Source organism: Lontra canadensis, unplaced genomic scaffold, assembly GCF_010015895.1.
Source record: "Lontra canadensis isolate GAN:19392208 unplaced genomic scaffold, GSC_riverotter_1.0 scaffold48, whole genome shotgun sequence".
In the NCBI taxonomy this organism is placed as follows: Eukaryota; Metazoa; Chordata; class Mammalia; order Carnivora; family Mustelidae; genus Lontra; species Lontra canadensis.
In genome coordinates, this window is record NW_022631042.1 from 12,781,889 (window position 1) to 12,803,284 (window position 21,396).

General features: G+C 40.7%; 2 protein-coding genes across 5 annotated transcripts in view; both read left to right on the plus strand.

Moving 5' to 3' along the window:
- PRKAR2B (protein kinase cAMP-dependent type II regulatory subunit beta) overlaps window positions 1-12,089 on the plus strand; it is a 90,556-nt gene extending 78,467 nt beyond the window's left edge. Inside the window, exons 7-11 of the mRNA XM_032873380.1 lie at window positions 4,776-4,877; window positions 6,578-6,652; window positions 8,967-9,032; window positions 9,163-9,301; window positions 11,338-12,089. Of these exons, the coding sequence (XP_032729271.1) occupies window positions 4,776-4,877; window positions 6,578-6,652; window positions 8,967-9,032; window positions 9,163-9,301; window positions 11,338-11,471 (516 nt within the window). The 3' untranslated portion in view covers window positions 11,472-12,089. The remainder of the gene's footprint in view (window positions 1-4,775; window positions 4,878-6,577; window positions 6,653-8,966; window positions 9,033-9,162; window positions 9,302-11,337) is intronic.
- Window positions 12,090-20,967: 8,878 nt separating this feature from the next.
- HBP1 (HMG-box transcription factor 1) overlaps window positions 20,968-21,396 on the plus strand; it is a 29,004-nt gene continuing 28,575 nt past the window's right edge. For 3 of the 4 annotated variants that reach the window (XM_032873370.1, XM_032873373.1, XM_032873372.1), the window contains exon 1: window positions 20,968-21,067. In XM_032873370.1, the coding sequence (XP_032729261.1) occupies window positions 21,053-21,067 (15 nt within the window). In that variant the 5' untranslated portion in view covers window positions 20,968-21,052. Of the gene's footprint in view, window positions 21,068-21,112; window positions 21,226-21,396 lie in introns of those variants that run through there. The other variant, XM_032873371.1, reaches the window with a different exon arrangement.

A 21,396-nucleotide genomic window follows, 5' to 3' on the forward strand; every position in this document is an offset into this window, starting at 1 on the left:
TATGACAAAAGCCGGGCAGGTAGAGTCTTCTGGTTCTAAAAGGTGGATGTCTTTGTGATCCTCATCGGTCATTTTGAGGGTATTTATTAAGCACCTACTGGATGCTGCACTTCTCGGTGCTGAGTGAAATCTTCATGTTCTTTTCCCAGTGAAGTCAGGAGCTTAACCTACTGGGCCAGATCCGAAATGCTTCTCTTTTATCCACGCTTAGAAACCAGCCACCCAGACCAGTGAGCAAGGCCTCCAGGGCTGTTTTCTCAGGTAGCTTTCTTGTGGTGTGGTTGGATCTGCACTTGCCCAGGTGTGGTCCCCTGACCGGGAGCATCTGTATCACTGGGGCACTTTGCTAGAAATGCTCGTTCTGCCCCCCCCCCCCTTTACTGATTCGGGCCCATGAATCAGAGGCTCTGGAGGTGGGATGCGGTGATCTGTGCTTGAGCAAGCCCACCAGGAGACTCGGACACATGCTGGAGTTTGAGAAGCCCCTGTAAGCAGGTTCCCTTGGCATGCTTTAAAATTGGAACAAGTTTGCATTGAAAAGCAGCTGGGTAGCATCCAAATACTGGAAGCCCACATTTCTCACCCAGATGCACATCAGAATTACTTGAAGGCGGGGCAGGGCAAGGGGAGGGGATATTTAAGAAAAAAAAAATCCTCTTGCTGAGGATCCACCAGAGACCAGTGTAATCAGACTGCAGGGGTGGGAGCTGGGCTTTTAAAATAAGTTTGTTAATGGTGGTATTTCTACAAAACTTAAAAGTTGGTTTAAAGACCTTTGGGAGAGGTGGGAGGGGGATTCTTTCCATACCTGATACCAGGGTTCAGACTGGCCGGTTCTGGAAGCCTGTCTTTAAGCTGGAGCTTCTCAGACTCTGAGCTACTTATGGGTCACGTGGGAGCATAGTTTGCAGCTCCTGATTCACGGAATCTGCGATGAGGCCTGTGGTTCTGCATTTCTCATGAGCTCCCAGGAGACCCCGGTGTTGCTGTACCCAGAGCACACTTCAATCAATGCTGATTTTTAGGGCATGTTTGCAATGCTTATATTTCCTTTCAAATTGTTGAAAATGGCCCACTCTCTAGTTTTGAGTGTGTATTTTATTAGATTAGTTCCCTCAATAGTCATTTTGTGGAAGGCGAAGAGGTTGAGAGCATAGAAGTTCTCTTTGCAGTCTGGGTCCAAGAACCATATGTAGCTTTGCAGAAGTAACCTGTCACTCTGTGTGGACTCAGCCCTTGAACTCTGAAGTCGAGTCAGCCGATAAAAAATCTCTTGCTCAGAGAAGCCATACATACTCTACGTTTCTTCTTATTAGAATCAGGCAGTTACTGTTGCTGTGAGAAGTCTCTCTGACTCATTTTAAGCTGTACAAGAAACGAGAAGAAACTTATCGTGGTCTGGCATGGGTAAAGGACTGTTAAAGATTTGAGCACCCAAAGCCAGCAAAGTAGAAACCACAAACTGGACCAGGCTAGGTCCATAGGATATGTTTGCCAGGTATCAGAGTGGTTGGCTCCATCTAGAGTTGGCCGTGACCTGTTCCATTAAGGAAGGTATCTGCTGAAGGTTCAGTCGTTGGGTTGAGGTTGCCGGCCAGAGTCAGAGAGTCTGGAAGCCCCCTGCACACCCTTGGAGCAAGATCACACGTAGCGGGTTGGCCCCTCCAAGTCCTCCTAATTTGCAGCCCCGGTAGAAACTTTAAGCTGGGTACCAAGGCCCAGCATTCCCAGTGTGTGCGATACTTAAGCCGTCAAGAAGGATTAAGGATTTTCAGAGATTTTACTTGTCTCTCCACGGTATTCAGGTGGGCAGTTTGTGATGATTACCTTGGGATACGTGCCTAAGTGCAGGAACTTTTCTAAAAATTAGAATTAGCCTGTCACTTAATCCTTCAAATATGTTTTTTAAGAGCCACTTACCGAACTTTTCAGGAAAAGTTGAGTAGGAAAGATGTTTTCCTTTAAGACCTGCAGATTGGAGCTCTGTCCTATAAATGCAGGTAGAAAGATAAAGCAGATCCCGAGAGAAAAGCCCTTTTGTTAGACTAGCCTAAGTTTGTAAATAGTACTTGGTCACTGTGAGCCCTAGGGGATTAACTGACACACGTGACCCTGCCGGTGATTCAGGAAGGCAATTATTGAAGTGACTAGGATGAAAACTTTTGACATGGGACTTTGTGGATTTTAATTATATGTCACAGTGGGGTGTGAAGAAGTGGGCCACTAACAAAATTTTCATGGGACCAATACCTCATTGTGGTTAATTTTTAATCCCTAAACTATTTCTCATCTGCTCTGTTTTGCAATAAACTCTGTCCATAAAAGGGGGTTGCAGCTGGTTCCCAAACCTGATTATGTATCAGAATCACTTGGGGTAGCTTTTATGACCTATAGGTTAGTGAGCCCTACACGCAGATGTTGTTCGTGTCATTCAAGTCTGGGGTCTGAGAACCTTTTTCTTTTAATACTACAGTGATTCTGATGCAGACCCGAGCTTGGAAATTATTTCAATAGTTTTAGTAATTATCTTGCACATTTTTCTATTTTAAAAAAGTTAATTAGGATTATAACTCCAAATTACTGCCCTTGGCAAATTGTAATAAACTAAATTGGGGAACAGGATATTTGCTTTCCTGGAGACTTATGTCCACAATGGTGTTTTCCTCCATCCTGGCAATTTGGTTAAATTCATCCTCACTGTGCCGGCATAGTAATTTAATAATTAATGAACATATCACAGTTTTATTGGATATTAAAATGGTGTAATTGTTTATTGGTGTGTGTGTGACAAACCAACATAATTCTGGGGGCTCTTGACTAAGAACCATTATAAATAATGTTTTGTAGGGATTTTTTCAAAATAAAGTTTGTAGGAAAACAATTTTTTGAGCTGTTTGTTATCCTTAAAATTTTCACTAGTTTCCTAATTGAATTCTGTATCTTTGAGGTTAAGTAGTATAAACAGAGGAAAGTTTGAGAACCCTGATAATGGTAAACACTGGCATTTGACTCTGATATTCAAGAAAGTTGTAGTTCTCTGTGCACATTTTTTAAAAAAGAAAAACTCTGACATTATGTGGATGTGACAACCTAGCATACATAATTTTTTTCAAGATCTCATTATAATTGCTTTATGATTAAAAAAATTTCTAATAGTGTTTTCATGCATTTTTTTCTACAACCCACATGAAGATTTCCATTCAGAAATATCACAACCAGTATATTTACCAGTATATTACTATAGTTACTTATGTATGTGTCTTTGTGTAGAACTGAATTAAATAACTAAACAACTCTTAACTATAAGGTGTGCATGCAGAGATTTTCTGTACGTTATTTTTTATAAAAATGCTGGTCATGGGTGAAGGGGGTCAGAAGGTATAAACTTCCAGTTATAAAATAAATAAGACCTGGGGATGTCCTGTCCACCACGGCCACTGCAGTCTGCAGGTTATATCTGAAAGTTGCTAAGAGTGTAGATCTTAAAAGTTCTCACCACTAGAAAAGGGAATTTGTAGCTATGTATGGTGATGATGTTAACCAGACTTATTGTGGTGATCATTTCTCAATATATATGAATACCAAATCATTATATTGTACATTCTAAATTAATTTAATGTTATAGGTCCATTATAAGTCAGCTTTAAAAAAAGGGGGTGGTCATGTTCCACGGCTTGATTTTGGACATCCGAGGGCTGTCATCTACAGTAGAAGAACTTGTGTTCTTCTGTTCGAACTCAGAGACAATGAGTGCCATGGTCGCTTCAGGGGGCTGAGGGTGGGGGAGATGGGGAGATGGTGGTCATAGGTTGGAAACTTCCAGTTACAAGGTGAATGAGTTCTGGGGATTGAATGAACAGCATGGTAATTATGGTTAACACTGTATTGTACCCTTGAAAGTTGCAAAGGGAGTCTCAGATGTTCTCATTACAATAAAGAAAGGGTAATTATGTGAGGTTATACCAGTATTAACCAGCCCTATTGTGGTAATCATTTCACAATATATAAGTGTATCAAAGCAAAGGGTTGAATACCTTGAACTCTTACACAATGTTACAGATTAGTTCTTTTTTTTTTAATGTATTTTAAATTTTATTTAATTTTTTTCTTTTTCTAAATTTTTAAATTTTTTATTTTTTTTAGCGTAACAGTATTCATTATTTTTGCTCCACAGCCAGTGCTCCATGCAATCCCTGCCCTCTCTAATACCCACCACCTGGTTCCCCCAACCTCCCACCCCCCCTGCCCCTTCAAAACCCTCAGATTGTTTTTCAGAGTCCATAGTCCCTCATGGTTCACCTCCCCTTCCAATTTCCCTCAACTCCCTTCTCCTCTCCATCTCCCCTTGTCCTCCATTCTATTTGTTATGCTCCACAAATAAGTGAAACCATATGATAATTGACTTTCTCTGCTTGACTTATGTTCTATGTCAGTAAAGCTGGAGGAAAACAAAGACAGAGAAGGTGCCTTTTTTCTAATGGTGCAATAGCACCACCTTGTGGATTTATCACCATTACATGTTGGCCAGTTCTGTTGTGAATTAAAGGAAACTTTCCTTTTTCAGAAAAAGGAAAGTGATATTTTATATGGGTCTATATTTTATGCCTGAAGAAATGAGACAATCTGAAAAAGTATAATAACATTAACCTTTTATTTGAGAATCTTCAGTTATTGTTTGTTTTTTATTGGGACTAAAATGAGACTATCTCTTCAAACATTTTTTCCTAATAAAATCTGCCTCTTAACTGTCTTTGTATCTGCTATTTTGCCTTTAGGACAGGGTAACCTTCAGGAGAATAATTGTAAAAAATAATGCCAAAAAGAGAAAAATGTATGAAAGCTTTATCGAGTCACTGCCATTCCTTAAATCATTAGAAGTAAGTACATGTTTATGCTTGTTTTATTTTGCTTTAAAAGTTTGCTTTGTGTGGAACAGTTAGTTCTGTAGGAAAGTTTCTTTGAATATTTTTATTTGAAAAGATTAAACGATGGTATTTGTCTAACATGGTATTTTTTATACTACCTGTAGCTGCAGATGTTTTGTTTTGCTTTGTTTTACAAGTAACAGACTCATGTGAATGTCTAGAACAGATTTATATGTGGTCTTTATCTAAAAGCAGACTTGAGAGGTATTTACCCAAAGAATACAAAAATACTAATTCAAAGGGATACACACATCACGATGTTTATAGCAGCATTATCTACCATAACCAAATTATGGAAACAACCCATGTGCCCATCGACGGATGAATGGATAAAGAAGAGGTGGTATATGTGCGCATGTAAACATACACACAATGGAATATTACTCAACCATAAACAAGAATGAAATCTTGCCATTTGTGACATGAATGGAGCTGGGGAGTATAATGCTGAGTGAAATAAGTCAGTCAGAGAAAGACAGATACCTTTGATTTTACTCATGTGTAATTGAAGAAGCAAAACAGATGAGCCCAGGGAAGATAGAAGCAAACCAAGAAACAGACCCAACTCTAGAGAACACACTGATGGTCACGGGGCGGGGGGGATGGGGATTAAGGAGGGCACTTGTAATGAGCACTGGTGTTGAATCCCTATATCGACCACCTGAAAACTAATATAATACTGTATGTTAACTGACTGGGATTTAAATAAAAACTTAGAAAAAGTAAAAGCAAACTTGAAGTAATGGCAGAAATGTGGGCAGGGGCACTAGTTACGCCTTCACAGGGAGAGCTTCTCTAAAGATGGTGTGTCTTTTCCTTCCCAGTCAACCTTGCTGTTTACCCTCCCTTCCCCTTTCCTCTTCAGATTGGCCTTCCAGGGTCTCTTCTGTTTTCAGGCTACGCTTACTCACTTGGCGAACTTGTCAAATGCCCTGGCTTTAAACACTGCTTATATGTTGATATCTCCTAAAATGGCCATCGCCAGGCAAGGTCCCTCTGTCGAATGGCAAACGCGTTTATCCAACTGCATAACTGACATTAGTGCTCACAGGTCTAATCGACATCTCGAACCTAGCATGTTCCCGATCTCCTCCTGCCGTGCCTTCCCCACATTCCTGCATCCTGGCCACGAGCCTTAGAATTAGCACTGACTCATCTCCTGAAATTTCCCTCTGTTGGGTTGTCGGTACATGCCTGGTAAAGTTTTTGGCCACATTACAGTGTGTGTAAGAGGCACACTGATTGTGTCTCGTGGCATCTCTTTTAAAAATGAAAGATTAGGGGCTGGAAATCCACATGCCTTCAGAGTTAGGCAGGTAAGGCGCAGGAGCAGAGGAAGCCAGGGTGGGACGGAGGCTGGGCTCGGGCTCCTGCTCCAGAACGTTGCTGAACCACAGCCCATTGTTAGCCATGCACCATCAATGTGGCCTGGGTATTTCTGAGTCCCCTGATTTTTCAAGAGAAGCTGAGAATTCAGATTTTCCTGAGAAACCTATTTTTTTTAAATGCTGTCAGTTAATACAACATACACACAGACAAACCCACACACTGCTCTGTTTATTTGGCCTCGAGGCTACCGATTTTTACGTTCTGAAATAGAAGTTTAGTCTGTTTAATTTAGTCCATTTAATCATATGTTTTTTCCATTGAAGGTTTCCGAACGCCTGAAAGTGGTAGATGTGATAGGCACCAAAGTATACAACGACGGAGAACAGATCATTGCTCAGGTATAGTGCTTTTTAGGTAATTCCGCTTAGGGTTTTATTCCAAAAGTTTCTTCCACAAGGCCGATCTTGATGAATTTTTCATATGTGTCTATAATCAGCATGTAGTGGTGGATTAAATGAATATCACGTCCACCAAAAGACCTGTTGAAAGTGGTTTAATTTACAGCCATTAAGTTATTTGAATATTTTTATTTATATAATTAACTCCTGATGAATATGTATTAAATCATCAGATGGATTTCTGGATAATTGTATATTTGTACGTGATGAAATTCAAACGTATCTATGGTAAGTTGTCATTAACAATCAGAAAAAACAGGTCAGCACATTCCTTGTGATAACACTCACCCAGAAGGCACACCGGGAGTTCCCGCAGAGTTTTGCATGATCAGTTCGGGAGGAAGCCTCCCGGGGCTGCTCCCTGATAAAGTTAATCAAGAAGGGAACACACTGTACTGTGTTCTGTATCAGCTTCTGGGCACGAAATGGGGGCCGACGTGCCATTTCACCCCAAATGCTTCTTCGAGATCCCAGTTGGAACAGGTAGGATTACACGCCTTCGTTACGACAGAGCTACCGAGAAGTAGGATTTATGAAGACAGTCGGGGTTCGCAGATAGAGCAGAGGGACAATAGTGCCCGTATTTCTTAGCTACAGTTCTAAGCACTGCGTGAATGATTTCAACAGATTTTAAGGTTCTCTAATTTTTGTATCACATTTAAGTATTGTCTTTTGGTATATGTGGAACGAGATGCAAGGTCTGTGAGCCTGAGGCACGAATAATTGTGTTGGAGGCAAATACACAAGTAAATCAGTCTCTCTCTCCTGTACACACGCGTGCACACACCGATTATAGTCCGGGGTTGGAACGAGGTGGAGTCAAATTAGAGAACAAGACCAAGGTTTTCCTATGGAAGTTGAAAAATAACCGAGCACAGAGCACTTTTGACATGATTTTTTTTAGCCTTTTATTTTGAAATAGTTACAGATTCATGGTAAGTTGCAGTGATCATGCAGAGGTCCCGTGCCCTTCCCCCCTTCTCCCAGTGCTTCTGGTGTCCCTACACTGCACACCATCACCCCTACGATCCAATGCTGGCACAACCCACCGGCCCTGTGTTGTCACTTCTGTGTGCCTTTAGAGCATGTTTTGAAAACAAAATGATCAAGCACCAGCTCACTTGGTCGGTGGAACATGTGACTCTTGATCTCGGGGTTATGAGTTCTAGCCCCACATTGGGCTTAGACATTATTTAAAAACAAAATCTGAAAAAACAATAACATAGCAGTCAACAGTTGTATTATGATTTTAAACACTTGAAAATGTAATAGGATGCTTGTATGATACAAAGTAAGAGAGGATTATAGATATATTACACTTAGGGTTTATTGAAGATATTTTTAGGAATTATCTCTGAAGCATTTATAAATATCTATGTTACATAAATCTAGACTCCACATTTTTGTGATGTAATCTGATACTGCGTTTCTTGAATTGTATGTACAATTGTATGTGTTTCTATGAATTGTTTCTTGAAATGTATGTAAAGAGTTTTGAAATTCCCAAGTTTCTCTAGAATCACTTTGGAGGCTCAGAAAAGTCAGTATTTGCTGTCATCTATACTACACTACTTACTTCAGGAGGCATCACTGGAAATCAGGGCAGAGTTCATCCAAAAACAAAAAGTAGAGAACGCAGGAATGTAGTTAGAAATGGCAACCCTTTCAGAAGCCTTTTTGAGGCCCCAGGGTAGGATAGAGCATCAGTAACACATTAGGGCCCACGTGGGCTGCCTCCCGATATGTACGGTTGTTTTCTCCTCCTTAAGAGTTTCTCTCTGGGCCCCATGCTAATGCTTCTTATCAGAGGATGACACAGGGTACGCATCTGAGCGCTTCTTGGGGAGCACAGGATTGGCCTGCAGAGCAGGACGTGCTGGGACACGGCACTGCCATCTGGGACTGTAGACATTGTTTTGTCTCCATATTTGCCATGTCTCCTTGGCTAGCTTTAGCCAGAAGTGCCATGGGGAAGAGTTCATTATTTGAAATAATTTTACATGAAATAAATAACTGAACAATACCAAATCATTATATTGTATGTTCTAAACTGAAGGTGAGCTTGTTACTCTAGAATTGTTGATCATGGCCTCTCAATGTAGACAGCGAGATGTTCTGTCCTCTGGCCCCTCACTGTGCCGGCAGATCGTCCGTACAATGGAGCTGGGTGGATCTCAGGGCTGCAAGAGGCCAACAGGATTGCGGGCAACGAAATCTGCATTTCCCCCACTCTGTTTTTGTTTCCTTCTTACAGGGAGATTTGGCGGATTCTTTTTTCATCGTGGAGTCAGGCGAAGTGAAAATCACTATGAAAAGGAAGGTGAGTGTTGGCAAGTCCTAAAAAGCCACGTTGGCCACAGAGCACCAGGTTTCCTTTCTGATGCTCACCCTACGATCAACGGAGTTTTCATGAGTTGAGTCACGGCTCACACTCTTCCTTCCCTTGTCAGGGTAAGTCAGAAGTGGAAGAGAACGGCGCCGTGGAAATCGCTCGCTGTTCTCGGGGTCAGTACTTCGGAGAGCTGGCTCTGGTCACCAACAAACCTCGGGCCGCTTCTGCGCACGCCATTGGGACCGTCAAATGTTTAGGTAAGGGTCACAGGGGTGGACATGCCTCTCCTTGCAGTCGTGAGACCTGCATTCCGTGTGTTCGTGAGCCTGTGCCGACGATCTCACTGGGCCCCCAACTTTTACAGTCACCACAAAAGAGAACAAGGTCACGATTCATTGCTTTATGGAATCCATTTGTGGGAGCCTTTCGTTTTTTCTTTACAGATCGTCCCATCCCTATTTTGTTCTTCCGTACAGGCACGAAAGAACATCTTGTTTTAATAAAGAATTCGGAGTATGAAGCTTTAGGTCTCATCTTTCAAGTAAAGTTTGTGTTCCTCCAAAAAAAAAGAAAGCCAGCTAGAACAGTATTTTTATAGCATCCATCCAGGTCTGTGGGCAAAGCCAGAGGGTCTGTGGAAATAGACCTAGTCCCACGAAACGAAGGTTTGGGTTTGTCAAACCCAGGACGGTTTTGTTGTCCAGCTGTTAACGATAAGTCATCACAGATGCCACCTTCAGCTGGAAGACCTCCCTCTGACCTAGGAGACAGAATTTATGGAAGCCAGGAGGAGTCCACGTAGAGGACACTGTAAGAAAATTGATTCCACAGTGATTATCCACTCTGTGTTCTCACGTGCAGTTCCGTAGAATAAACGTAGCGTCCTCAGGTCTGCAGGCATCTTCAGAATTAACTCCTTAGAAAGTCACCTTTTGAAAGGCTTTCAGGAAGTATAATAGTAATCAAGTGTTACATTTGGATGAAAGGGGAGGTAGGTAGGAACTAATGGGTAATTTTCCTCAGTACAGACAGGAGGAAAGGTAAAGGTAAAGTGAGTGAAACCCCATTAATTTTTTTCTGTAACAGTTATTCACGTTAAAGAAAACCTGAGAAATACAGAAAAGGATAGGAAAAACTAGGAGTCACCCATTCCACTCCCCCCCCCAATCCTGTTATAATTCCTTCTCATCCTTTTTTTTTATTTGCGGGGGTTTTCTGGTTTTAAGGTTTTGTCAACTGCCTTTTTTCCATTCACTGTAGCTTAATCAGGCACTTGCTCATTTTATTTCTATTTGAACAAATTGTAATGTGTGAGGTAAAATACACATTGTAAGTCATGCAGGCATTTCCCACTGGCAAATATTTTGGGGGTTTGGGCCCCATATATTGGGGTGTGGGGGAGAGTTTTTGTGTCTGTTTGCGCATATAACTTTCCCATATATAGGATTTTTCCTTAGGAATGTTCTCAGGATACACTTTCTTTTCATGCCGTCGAGGTATACTGCCAGCTTTCTCAGCCTGTACTAATTTACATGCTACCACAGTAAAATAATGTCCACTTTCTCTGTTCTTGCAAACATTGTCTTTTGTACCTTTGCAAATTTGAGAGAGAAAGAAATATATAGATGTATATGTGTATGTAGGTATGTATTTCTTAAATCTGTATTTCTGTGGTGGTGTGATATTTCCCACACGTATATTATAGAGTTTTTAGACATGCAGGGGACAAGCAGGGAAGGGGACATAAAGCATATACATAAAGCAGACAAAAGCACTTGGGCCGCCATTTAGAATTGACTAGACAATAGGATAAAAGAGTAAAATATTACAAAAGGTAACACTGGGTCTTTACAGCATAGCATTGGGAAAACAGTAGAGAAAAAAAAAAATCAAAGGGAAACAGTGGAGGAAAAAAACAAAGGGAAAACAATAGAGAAAAAAAATCCCTTGCCACCTTTAAGGAGTTCATATTACTGAGGTGGTGACATCAAAACTAATTTATTTTTTAAAAATTCCAAGGCCTTACCATAACAGCCCCTCATTTTTTTCTTACCATAAACCAGGAGCCTCCCAGCCAACCTAGAAATGCACAGATTATCAGAGGAGTACTGACTGTTTACTTTCTGAAGCGGAACATTTTTATCCTTATGCCCTTTCCTTGGATTTGATATATATTTAAAAATGCCATTGCGTTATTGATAGCTGCAGAATGGGCATAGTAAATAACTTGGGAATTTTTCAGATTTGCAAAGGATGTTAAATTTGTTTTTCTTTTATTCTCCCCTTTTCTTAGCTATGGATGTGCAGGCATTTGAAAGGCTTTTGGGACCTTGCATGGAAATTATGAAAAGGAACATTGCCACCTATGAAGAACAATTAGTTGCTCTGTTTGGAACTAACATGGATATTGTTGAACCCACTGCATGAAGCAAAAGTATGGACAAGACCCGTAGTGACAAAATTCCGCAGTAGTGGTTAGTCCACTGAGAATGTGTTTGTGTAGATGCCAAGCATTTTCTGTGATTTCAGGTTTTTTTTCCTTTTTTTTTACCTTTACAGTGTATCTGTAAACAGAGTAGTGATTTAATACTCAATAGGCTTTACCATCACTTTCTAAAGAATAGGTCAAAAGAATACGGACATACTGATAAGATGACTTTGTACTCCACAAAATTATGATTTGAGTGAAAGGTTCATTCAGATGATTGTAATATACCAAAAGTATCTGTGTGTAAGAAGATAATTAAAGGACACTGCCGTGGGTGATACGTGTTCGTTTGGACTTCCCGGGGTTGCTGTGTTAGTGACTGTGCCCATGGAAAGGGACCTTGGCAGTGACTCATGCTGGACAGCATGACATCACATTCTTTTTACAACTAACTATATATAGTAAGTACAGTTTTAATCATTTTTGTTTTTTCAAGTTTTTCAGGCTTGATAAGTTATGTGCTGGCCTTGGACTACGGTGAAATGGTAGAAAACATCATATGCAATTTTCAGACCTTTTATATTTTTGCAATAAAGTACATTTTGACGTCTTTGGCATAATGTCAGTAACTTCCATACTCCAGTGGTTTTAAGAATGAGAATGTAGTCATTATGATAATAGGGAAGAGTCTTTGAGATGAGAGATCATTAACACAATTTCCTCATAAAGCATATATCTGCTTTTTTCCATTTTGTAGTTCTCTGTACTCTTTAAAAGTTTGAGTTCAACATTTAATGTCACAAATGGTTTTTGGTTTTTTTTAATGCTATTTAGACTTTTCTTCTAGAAGCTGGAGATCTTACATATGCTGAAAAAAAAAAAAAGAAAAAAAAAAGAAAAGGACAAAAGCGACCTCTCCTATACCAAAAATATTTTGGGGTCCTCGTCAATATGCCCACAGGGATATAGCTCTGTTCTTCACTAGGTGTACATAATACAATCCTAGGCAGACCTCTCCCATGGGTTTTCTTTAAAGGTAATAGGAATAAATTTTTATAAGCAAAACCAGGTATAAAGATAAAAGGAATTTCTGCCCCATCCATATGTCCTTGCTATTTGTGTGACTGTAGACTCGAAAGTGCAGGATGGACTTCATACGTTTTCGTTGATAATATGCCTATTATTCTGCCACATAAGATGAATTACATTCAGCCAAAGCAGTATTATTCTTAACATGGTTTCTATGTCCATGTGACCCCAGTGTCTGGAGAGGTTAGTTCTAATCAGTTGTTCACTTTTAAATGAACAATTGCATTTTGGGAAGCAGGTTTTAAAGAAATATATATACCTGGGTAAAAACAGTCTGTGGCTCTTACAGTGTGATGTTATTAGAGAACGTTTATGGTCTTACATATATAATGAAAATACGGTTTAAAATGTGTTCATCAAATAATGTACATATAAAAAGTATGTAAAGTATAACTTAGCCACATTTTAGAACACCGTTTAACAATTTTGCAAACTTTCTTGTAGGAAGGGAGCTTACGACATGAAGATGACTTGTTTTCTATTTCAGATTTTATTTTAAAAGCCAGGTCTGTTAAACAAGGAAAAACCATAAAGAACCCCCAGATTCCTAGTTCATCATTCTGTACTCTTTATCCACTTTTTCAAGATACCTTGTTGCATCAGCTGATTGTTAACTATTCATGGAATAGCAAACAAATGCCTGTTTAATAAAGAACTCTGACCAAGGCTGTAAATGCCAGTTACATTATTTTCAGTATTGTTGGTTATATTTAAATTTACCTTATAATAAAGCACACTTTTATAATAAAATGTTTTTAATGAAGTTTTTTTTTGTTTGTTTGTTTGTTTTGTGTTGTGTTGTGTTTCTGTCCTGGGATTTGGATGGTGCATATTGTGCCGTGTGAGAAGCAGGACAGACAGGGGGTACATGTGAAAGCCATTGCCCCCCACACACACACACCCCGGACCGAATGCAAGAAAAGAGTATAGTTCTTTATGGCAATAGGGATTTACAGATTTTAACTATTAGTCATATGCGATCTAAACAATCGCAGTGTGCTCCAGACTAGCTTGGCTGTGTAGGTCACCAGAGATGTGTCACTAACTAGGGAATTTACAAGTTGAAGCATCTAATAAAAACATTTGACTCACACTTGACGTGTGGATGTGATGTCATCATTCAGTCACAAACCAAGATTCTTTACTCTTGGGAGATCCTCCATTGAAATTTCATTCAAGGATACGCTCTGTGTAGCTACGAATTATTCTGGAAGAACATTGTAATAACGCAAGTGCTTCTCCTTGTTTCATATAGTGTGTGTGTGGGGGGCTGTTCTGCATGTCACTATGAACTAGGACTTGCCTATGTTGTAACAAACACTATCTGTGACACAAGTTGGGTGAACATGCTTGGATTACTGTTAGAAACTAGCAGACCATTTAAAATGTGTAGAAATTCTGCGAGGGAGGCATGGGACATGAAGTAGAGGACTCTGGGTTTGATTGAAATATGTCTGATTAAATGCTGAGTCCTTTTCCTTTCTAGAGAAATTTTCCTAATTTTCTCTAGCAATATTACATTTAGAACAAGGAATTTGTGACCTGTGGCATTCTTTTTTAAAATTTTTATTTAAATTCATCAGTCTCATGTAATACCCAGCGTTCATTACATCACATATCCTTCCTAATGTCCATCACCCAGTTACCCCATGCCCCCACCCCACCTCCCCTCCAGCAACCCTCGGTTTGTTTCCTACAATTAAGAGTCTCTTATGGCTTGCCTCGCTCTGGTTTCATCTTGTTTCATTTTTCCTTTCCCTTCCCTTATGTTCCTCTGTTTTGTTTCTTAAATTCCACATATGAGTGAGGTCATACGATAATTGTCTTTCTCTGATTGACTTATTTGGCTTGGCCTAACGCCCTCTACTTCCATCCGCGTCGTTGCAAATGGCACAACCTATGGCAATCTTAAAAACTCATGTGTAAGCCCAGAAGGGTAAGAAATACATCTGGATAAGCCATGGCTTTGTTAAATAACTGAAGAAGCAATTCTATCTGAATAAAATGTTAATACTGAAGGGAGAAATGGAATTGTTCATGCATAAGGGAGAAATAGAATTATCAGGAATTCTGGCTTCTGGAATTAAGAGAGTGTGAAGTGTGGCTTGATGTTGAATATCAGAAAGAATTCTGACCAAAACAAACTGGAATAGGAGTTGAGACAACCTTCCCTGCTCCGGGATATTTTTAAAGGCAGCAAAACTGGTTGAGCAACTGAAACTATATAGTTGTTAGTCTTACCCCAGGTACTTAAAAAAAAAAAAAAAAGACCCTAAAAGTATAGCAAATTATGGAAACATAAACAATAAAGTTTACCAGATATCGGCAGAGGTCTTATGTGCCCAACAATAACGGTGGGAGCCTAGATCAGTCCGTGTAAATGAGGAGAGTCGGTGACTTTGCCCATTTACGTGGTGAGGCCACGGCAGAACTCCCAGGCCACTGATTCTCTTGGTTTCCTGTGCAGTTCTTGGTCTCATATGTTTTCCCATATTGAGCCTATAGAGAAATCTGCATCAAGTACGCAGTGCAGATGGTTAAGACCCCTGAGAGGAAAACTACTTGACCAACAGATCTGCGTCTGTCCCTTTTTATGCCGTAAATTTATAAATCTAAAGTTGCCTAAGAAATCCTCAAGGTGCATGTTAACACTTATATTTGGGGAGATGTAATGAGGCATGCTGTGGAAGTAACTGCACCATAAAAATGAAATGACACTTACTAGGTAGGTGGTTGTCCCCAGATTCAACCACAGCCCGAGCCTTGCTACCCTCCCCTCCCCACCCCCCCAAATGTATATATGAAATATTTTGTTAGTATCGATTATGAGATGTTACAGTAAGTAAATGAATTTTTACTCTCAGCTGCAAAGAACAGAGGATGAGTTTTTCTCTAGGGGTCCAGAGAAGGTTTTAGGTATGAGCCGGAAATGGACTCAAATGACAAAAGCAGCCTTGGCTCCTGACCTCAACAACCCGGAAGCGAACCTCTAAGTGTTTCTTGCTTAACAAGAACGAGCATGTGAGCAGTAAATACGACCAGTCAAAAATCTCGGATAAAGTTGCTTCCAGTCTGATTTTCCATCTTTATCCTAATTGAAAACCTACCGAGATCCTGCTGAGGAGCAAGAGAATAAGCGATCTCCCAAGAACTCCTCTGCCTCCTTGAGGCCACGCCTTTACATACGACTATGTTCTTGAAATGCATACAAATGACGTTTTTAGAAGATATGCTCCCTTTTCCTTGTGATTGTTCCTTAAATTGGCTGAACTTAAATAGCCTCCACATGTTTACTACTACGGCGCATTGTGATAGGCTGTGGAACTTGAAGGAGTGGAAGTGGATTCGAAGAATCTTGTTTGCCTTTGTGTGATGGAGAGGAAGGAAAATAGCGCTTACCCTGTGAGCAGATGAGACCTATCCTCTTAGATCCATGATGAATGTTCACACATAGAAAGCCCGTGGAAGCTTGTTCATAGTCCGTGTGCAAGAGAGCAAGGGATATGCAGGATAGCACATAACATGCCATACTCATAAGAAAGTTCCTGCAGCCTGTTTCCTGCTCACTTCCTCATTTGCTCTGCAGGCACCTACTGACTCTTGAGTGCTCAGACAAAAAGATGCATTGGAGATGGTGGCGGGGAAGGAGGAGGTAACATTAGTAAATGCTGGGGGGTGGGGGCAGCAAATGAAAGCAAAATATTAAATGTAGCCACAGTGTGATAAAGAGTTGTATGCATACTATTCCTGTGATTTTAATTGCTTTTTATCAGACTCGTCTCTAAAAGGAGGTTCTTGTGACTGGCAACTAAAAGGAAATATATAAAGAAGAGCCTAAAATAATAAGACACAGGAAAAAATACATAGGAGATTGTGTTAAATGGTTCAGATAACAGGAATGGTCTATTCTAGAAAACTTGCAATGAAAAACCCGAGAACAGTTATTTGAAAGATTTCTTCTTCTTAATTTTATAAAAAGGAAGTAGGATTAAGTTGAATTTTTTTGTTGCCTTCTCTAAATGCTCACGTTTTCATGAGTACCAAATTGGGCAACTTACAAAAACATTTTGAGGGTGATTGAGGCCACAAAGCGTAGTGCCCTCTGAGTCCTGAGGACATCCAGGCTTATTCCTCTCCACTTGGATCTCCTAAATTCTACATAGGTTCAGCTGCTTTTAGGAATTCTGTACCCAAATTTCTTGCTTGCACAGAAAGCTCATGATTTAAAATTGAACCCACCCTTTCCCCTTTTTCCAGTTCCCAAGTCTGTTCTCTCCAGCATTCCCCACCTCAGCAATAACATCGACATACCACCAATATCCACCCACTAGTAATCTCTACATCTGGTGTGGGGCCCGAACCCACAATCCTGAGATCAAGAGTCACATGCTTCACTGACTGAGCCAGCCAGGCGTGCCCCCCCCCAATTCTTTATTCTTCCCTTTCTTTTTTCCCTTTGGCTCTTCCTCCTAAATGTGATTGTGTTAAGACACTCAACATATCAAAGCAAACTCATGCTCTATGGTCATCTGAGTAAAATTTAAACTCATAGTAGAATCAAGAATTATAAAGTACAACAACCATATTACTCATTTCTAAAACGGCACTCATCATTAGCTCCCAGGCATTCCCTTACAATTTGAATATACTTGAGTACTTGGAATTAATTATAAAATTAAAGTATAGTACATACATGGAAGGATGCCTCTACGATTTTTAAATAATCTACCCAAAGAGAGACTATCTGAAAAGTTGGGGAACTACTTTCAACCATTTCCTAGTTTTAGGAAATGTGTCCCATTTCCTAGTTTTAGTATAGATGGTCCCCAGCTTGGGATGCTTTGACTCACAATTTTTCAACTCCAAGGTGGTGCAAAAGCAAAGTGCACTCAGTAGAAACATTCTGATCTTTCTCCAGGCTAGCCATAGGTAGGAGGACAATCCTCTCTCATGATGCTGAGCAGGGCAGCCACAAGAGCATATGGGTCAACAACCCATTCACTTAGAGCCATTCTATCTTTCACATCCAGGAGAGCATTTAGTAAATTACATGAGATGTTCTACACTTTATTATACATAAGCCTTTGTTAGATGATTTTGCCCAACTATCACCTAATGTAAGTGTTCTGAGCAAAGCAGGCTCTGCTGAGCTGTGAAGCTCTGTAGGTTAGAGGTGTTAAGTGCATTTTCAACTTGAGATGATTTTCAACTTATTGGACATAACCTCATTGTAAGTTGAGGAAGATGTGTACTTGATTTGAGTGATTTCATTTCCTTTTTTATCAGTTCAAACAGTGATATTCTCAATATGTAAACAATGCCAGGTGCTTGAACTTAATCTTTAGTCCAGCAAAGTAGTTATTGGTGTGCCAAAAGTAGAGGAATTGAGGCAAATATATTGTATAATTTGACCCCTAAAAAGGGTTTATCTTTTTTTTACTACCTTTAACAAATCAGCACTTCATGTTTCTTTATGAAAACAGAAGTTGATTTGTTTACGTGTTCTTAATTATATCTGCTTTAGTGAGAGAGTAGAATTTGCATATATAAAGATTTTCAAGGAGATCTTACTAGTTGTTTACTTTGATCTTTGCTCTGGGTTATGAGTTGTCTGGTTTTATTAGTCACTCAAGAATTAATGAGGATGACACACCTGTTAAATATACATGTGGTACTAATACTGTCATTTAGCTTCCCAGGAAAGTCAAAAGACAGGACTAATTGTCCACTTTAAAGGTGTATAGTTCCCAATACTGATATTTAATCAGTGTGACTGAAGCATCAGAATTTTACTCCCCAATGACTTAGACAAAAATTAATGTGAAGAGATTTCATATCTTTGTAGCAAAGAGTTCAACAAATAATAGGAACTAAACATTTCTGAATGAGTGAATGGAAAAACTTCTCAGGGCTATTAAAAAATAATTTGTTATAATAATGTACAATATCTTGATCTGAAGCTGAAATTATTCTTACCATCATAGTGTCCACCAAAAAAAAAAAATAAAACATCTCCAGTAAGGCTTTTAGTAAGAACTTTCAAGTAGAAAACCCTTTAAAATAAGGTAAGGTTCAGGGGAATCTGCGTGGCTCAGTCAATTAAGCATCTGACTCTTGATCTCTGCTCAGTTCATGATCTTAGGGTCATGAGTTCAAGCCCTGAGTTGGGTGTGGAGCCTACTTAAAATATAAATAAAATGAGGTAAGCTTCAGCTAAAGGCAGGCCTCCTGGTTTACCCAATGAATAGGGGAAAGGAGTGGCTCAAGTTCTTGAGGGCTTTTTTTTTTTTTTTTTTTTTTTTTTTTTAAGATTGATTTATTTATTTGACACAGAGAGAGACAGCAGAGAGGGACAAGCAGGGGGAGTGGGAGAAGGCTCAACCCAATGCCGGGCTCAATCCCATGACCTCCTGGACCATGACAGGAACCAAAGGTAGATGTCTAACAACTGAGCCACCCAGGCGCCAGAGGGAGACTCATTTTTTTCGGGGAAAAGCTTTTCAGTTTCCTAGTGGGTTTAAAACATAAATTCAAATTTTAATTTACATGACTAGGTAAATTCCACATTTTTTTTTGTCAAAAAATGACACACTGGAGAGGCAGCACAGCAATCCTCTATGGTAAAGGGGGAAAATAAGAAGACAAAAAAGAAAATAACAGGGTCACAGTCCACATTCTTTTTTGGATCCCTCTATAAATCTCTGAAAGATAATACATTCAAATCCTGTCCTTTACCCTCAGTGAAAAATTTAGGCATTTTGTTGGCTCTCAATTATTTTTAGGAAAAAATAATACTATTTGTGAATACAAGAAGTAAATCTTTGATTCTGTGGTACAGAGAATGATTTTAACATAATTTCACTTCAAGTCTTCAAACAGGAAATCCCTAAAAGAATTGGAAAACTTGTTTTTGTTTTTGAAAACTTGTTTTAACCCGCGAGAGTTACTTGGGATTTGATATGTTATATTGCTTTCAGGGAGATTTAAAAATTAAAGAAATGTATAGGTGGGGGTCATTAAAGGAATAATCAGCTATGGTTTCCGCCTCTTTTCGGTAGGTTGACTATTGATTTCTAAATAACGTGGGTTTTCCTCTTAATTTTAAGGATACAAATATGATCTAAAGATATAAAACTTGAAGCATAGCTTAATGATTAAACGTTAAAGGTTCAAAGGAAAAAAAGCTTAATAATGCCTTTGTAATGTGAATGGTAAAAACATGAATTACAGACTCGGTGGACTGTGATGGACAGCCATGTTTAAAGTGAAGGTAACTATAAAACCAAAGAAGCCACCCTCCTCTGGTGAGTCAGTTATTAGTAACTTAAGGAGGAGCTCCTAGTGGCAACGAAGTGCGAAGACACTCTCATCAATGGGAAGTCGTCTTGCGGGGGGGGGGGGGGGGTTACTGGTTAACAAAAACTCACCAGAGACCCTTAGATAATGATTCACTAATTCAGTTTAAGTCACACACTGTACTGCTATTTACTTTAACCAATGAGCAAGCTGGTCAATATGGAAAATACCGCTTTGATCTGCCTCAGTCTCTGTAAGTCAATAGTAATCGTCCACCCCTTTCCAGCTTTGTAAATTCACCAGACCCCGAACTTTTCTGCGTTCATCCCCGAGCCTCCCAGTGACTGGCACGTCGCTGGCATTCAACACACCCTGCGTAAATTGATCGAAGAAACCCTCTGAAGTTGCTGTCCGGGGAGTGGCCAGGCAAGATTGAGGATAAAGGAATTCTAGTTCTTCCCACTGGAGCGCCACACCACCTTTATTACCCCATAATGCCCGGGGCTGTGATTTGTGGGTGACTGGGTCCCTCGCGAGGCTGCACAGCTTCCGCTTCTGCAGTCATCTCCTTCCCCTCGCACTAAAACAATACCTTGGCCTCCTGCCAAACTTCGAACAGCAAGCGACTCTGGCTGTTTATGGCCCGAAATGGGTGCTGCGAGAGACTGCGGCTCTCCGAGCGCTGAGAGAGGCCCAGAGGAAGAGAAGAGGCCAGAGCTTTAAAACACTCCCTTCCTCCGCCCCCTCCCTTTTGTCCCAGACACCAAAACAAACGAGCTGATACACGTGTCCCTATGACTCTTGTTTACTATCAAGACAGCGCTCTGCACGCACCTCTGGGATATGTAGTCCAACCGGTTTCTCTTGCCTACAGTTTCCCAGAACAGAGCAAGGCTGAGACTACGAACCCACAAGTCATTTCGGGGGCAAAGTTTGGCTTAGGTCCCCGGAGTCTCGGCAGCAATCCAATCCGAAGCGCTCACTCTTGTGATTGACAGACCGTCTTCTCCAGTAAACACAACACAAAAGTCAATACAAGCCCGCCTCCCGAGACGGACGACGCGCTCACCCAATGGGAAAGGGGAAAGATCGAATGACACTTCCACAGACCAATAAGAAGGCGAAAGAGCTGGGAGGAGGCTCAACCCCCGGGGGGTTGAGGGGAGGGGGAAGACGAAGCTTGAAAGACTTGGTAATGGCGACGGGTTTGGTAAGTAGGAAAGTTTCGGTTGAGGAGTAAGAGCAGCAGCGGGAGCAGTAAGGCGCGCCGGAGAGACCGGCCTCAGTCGGAGAGAGGGTACACGAGTCGCTGGTGGTGTTGTCGCGTCCAGGGCGGCCCGCGTCGCGGCTGCCCGCACTCCGCGGCGGGTTTGTTGTCTTTCAGTTCGGGAAGGGGTGGGGGTGGGGAAGGGAGGGGCAGGATCCCGAGGGGACCGGGCGGCCGGGCGAGCTCGGGTCCGCGCTCCTCTTCCGCCAAAGGCTGCCCTCACAGTGGGAGCAGTTAACCGTCCGATAACTGCCGGTGGCGAACCCGCCGGA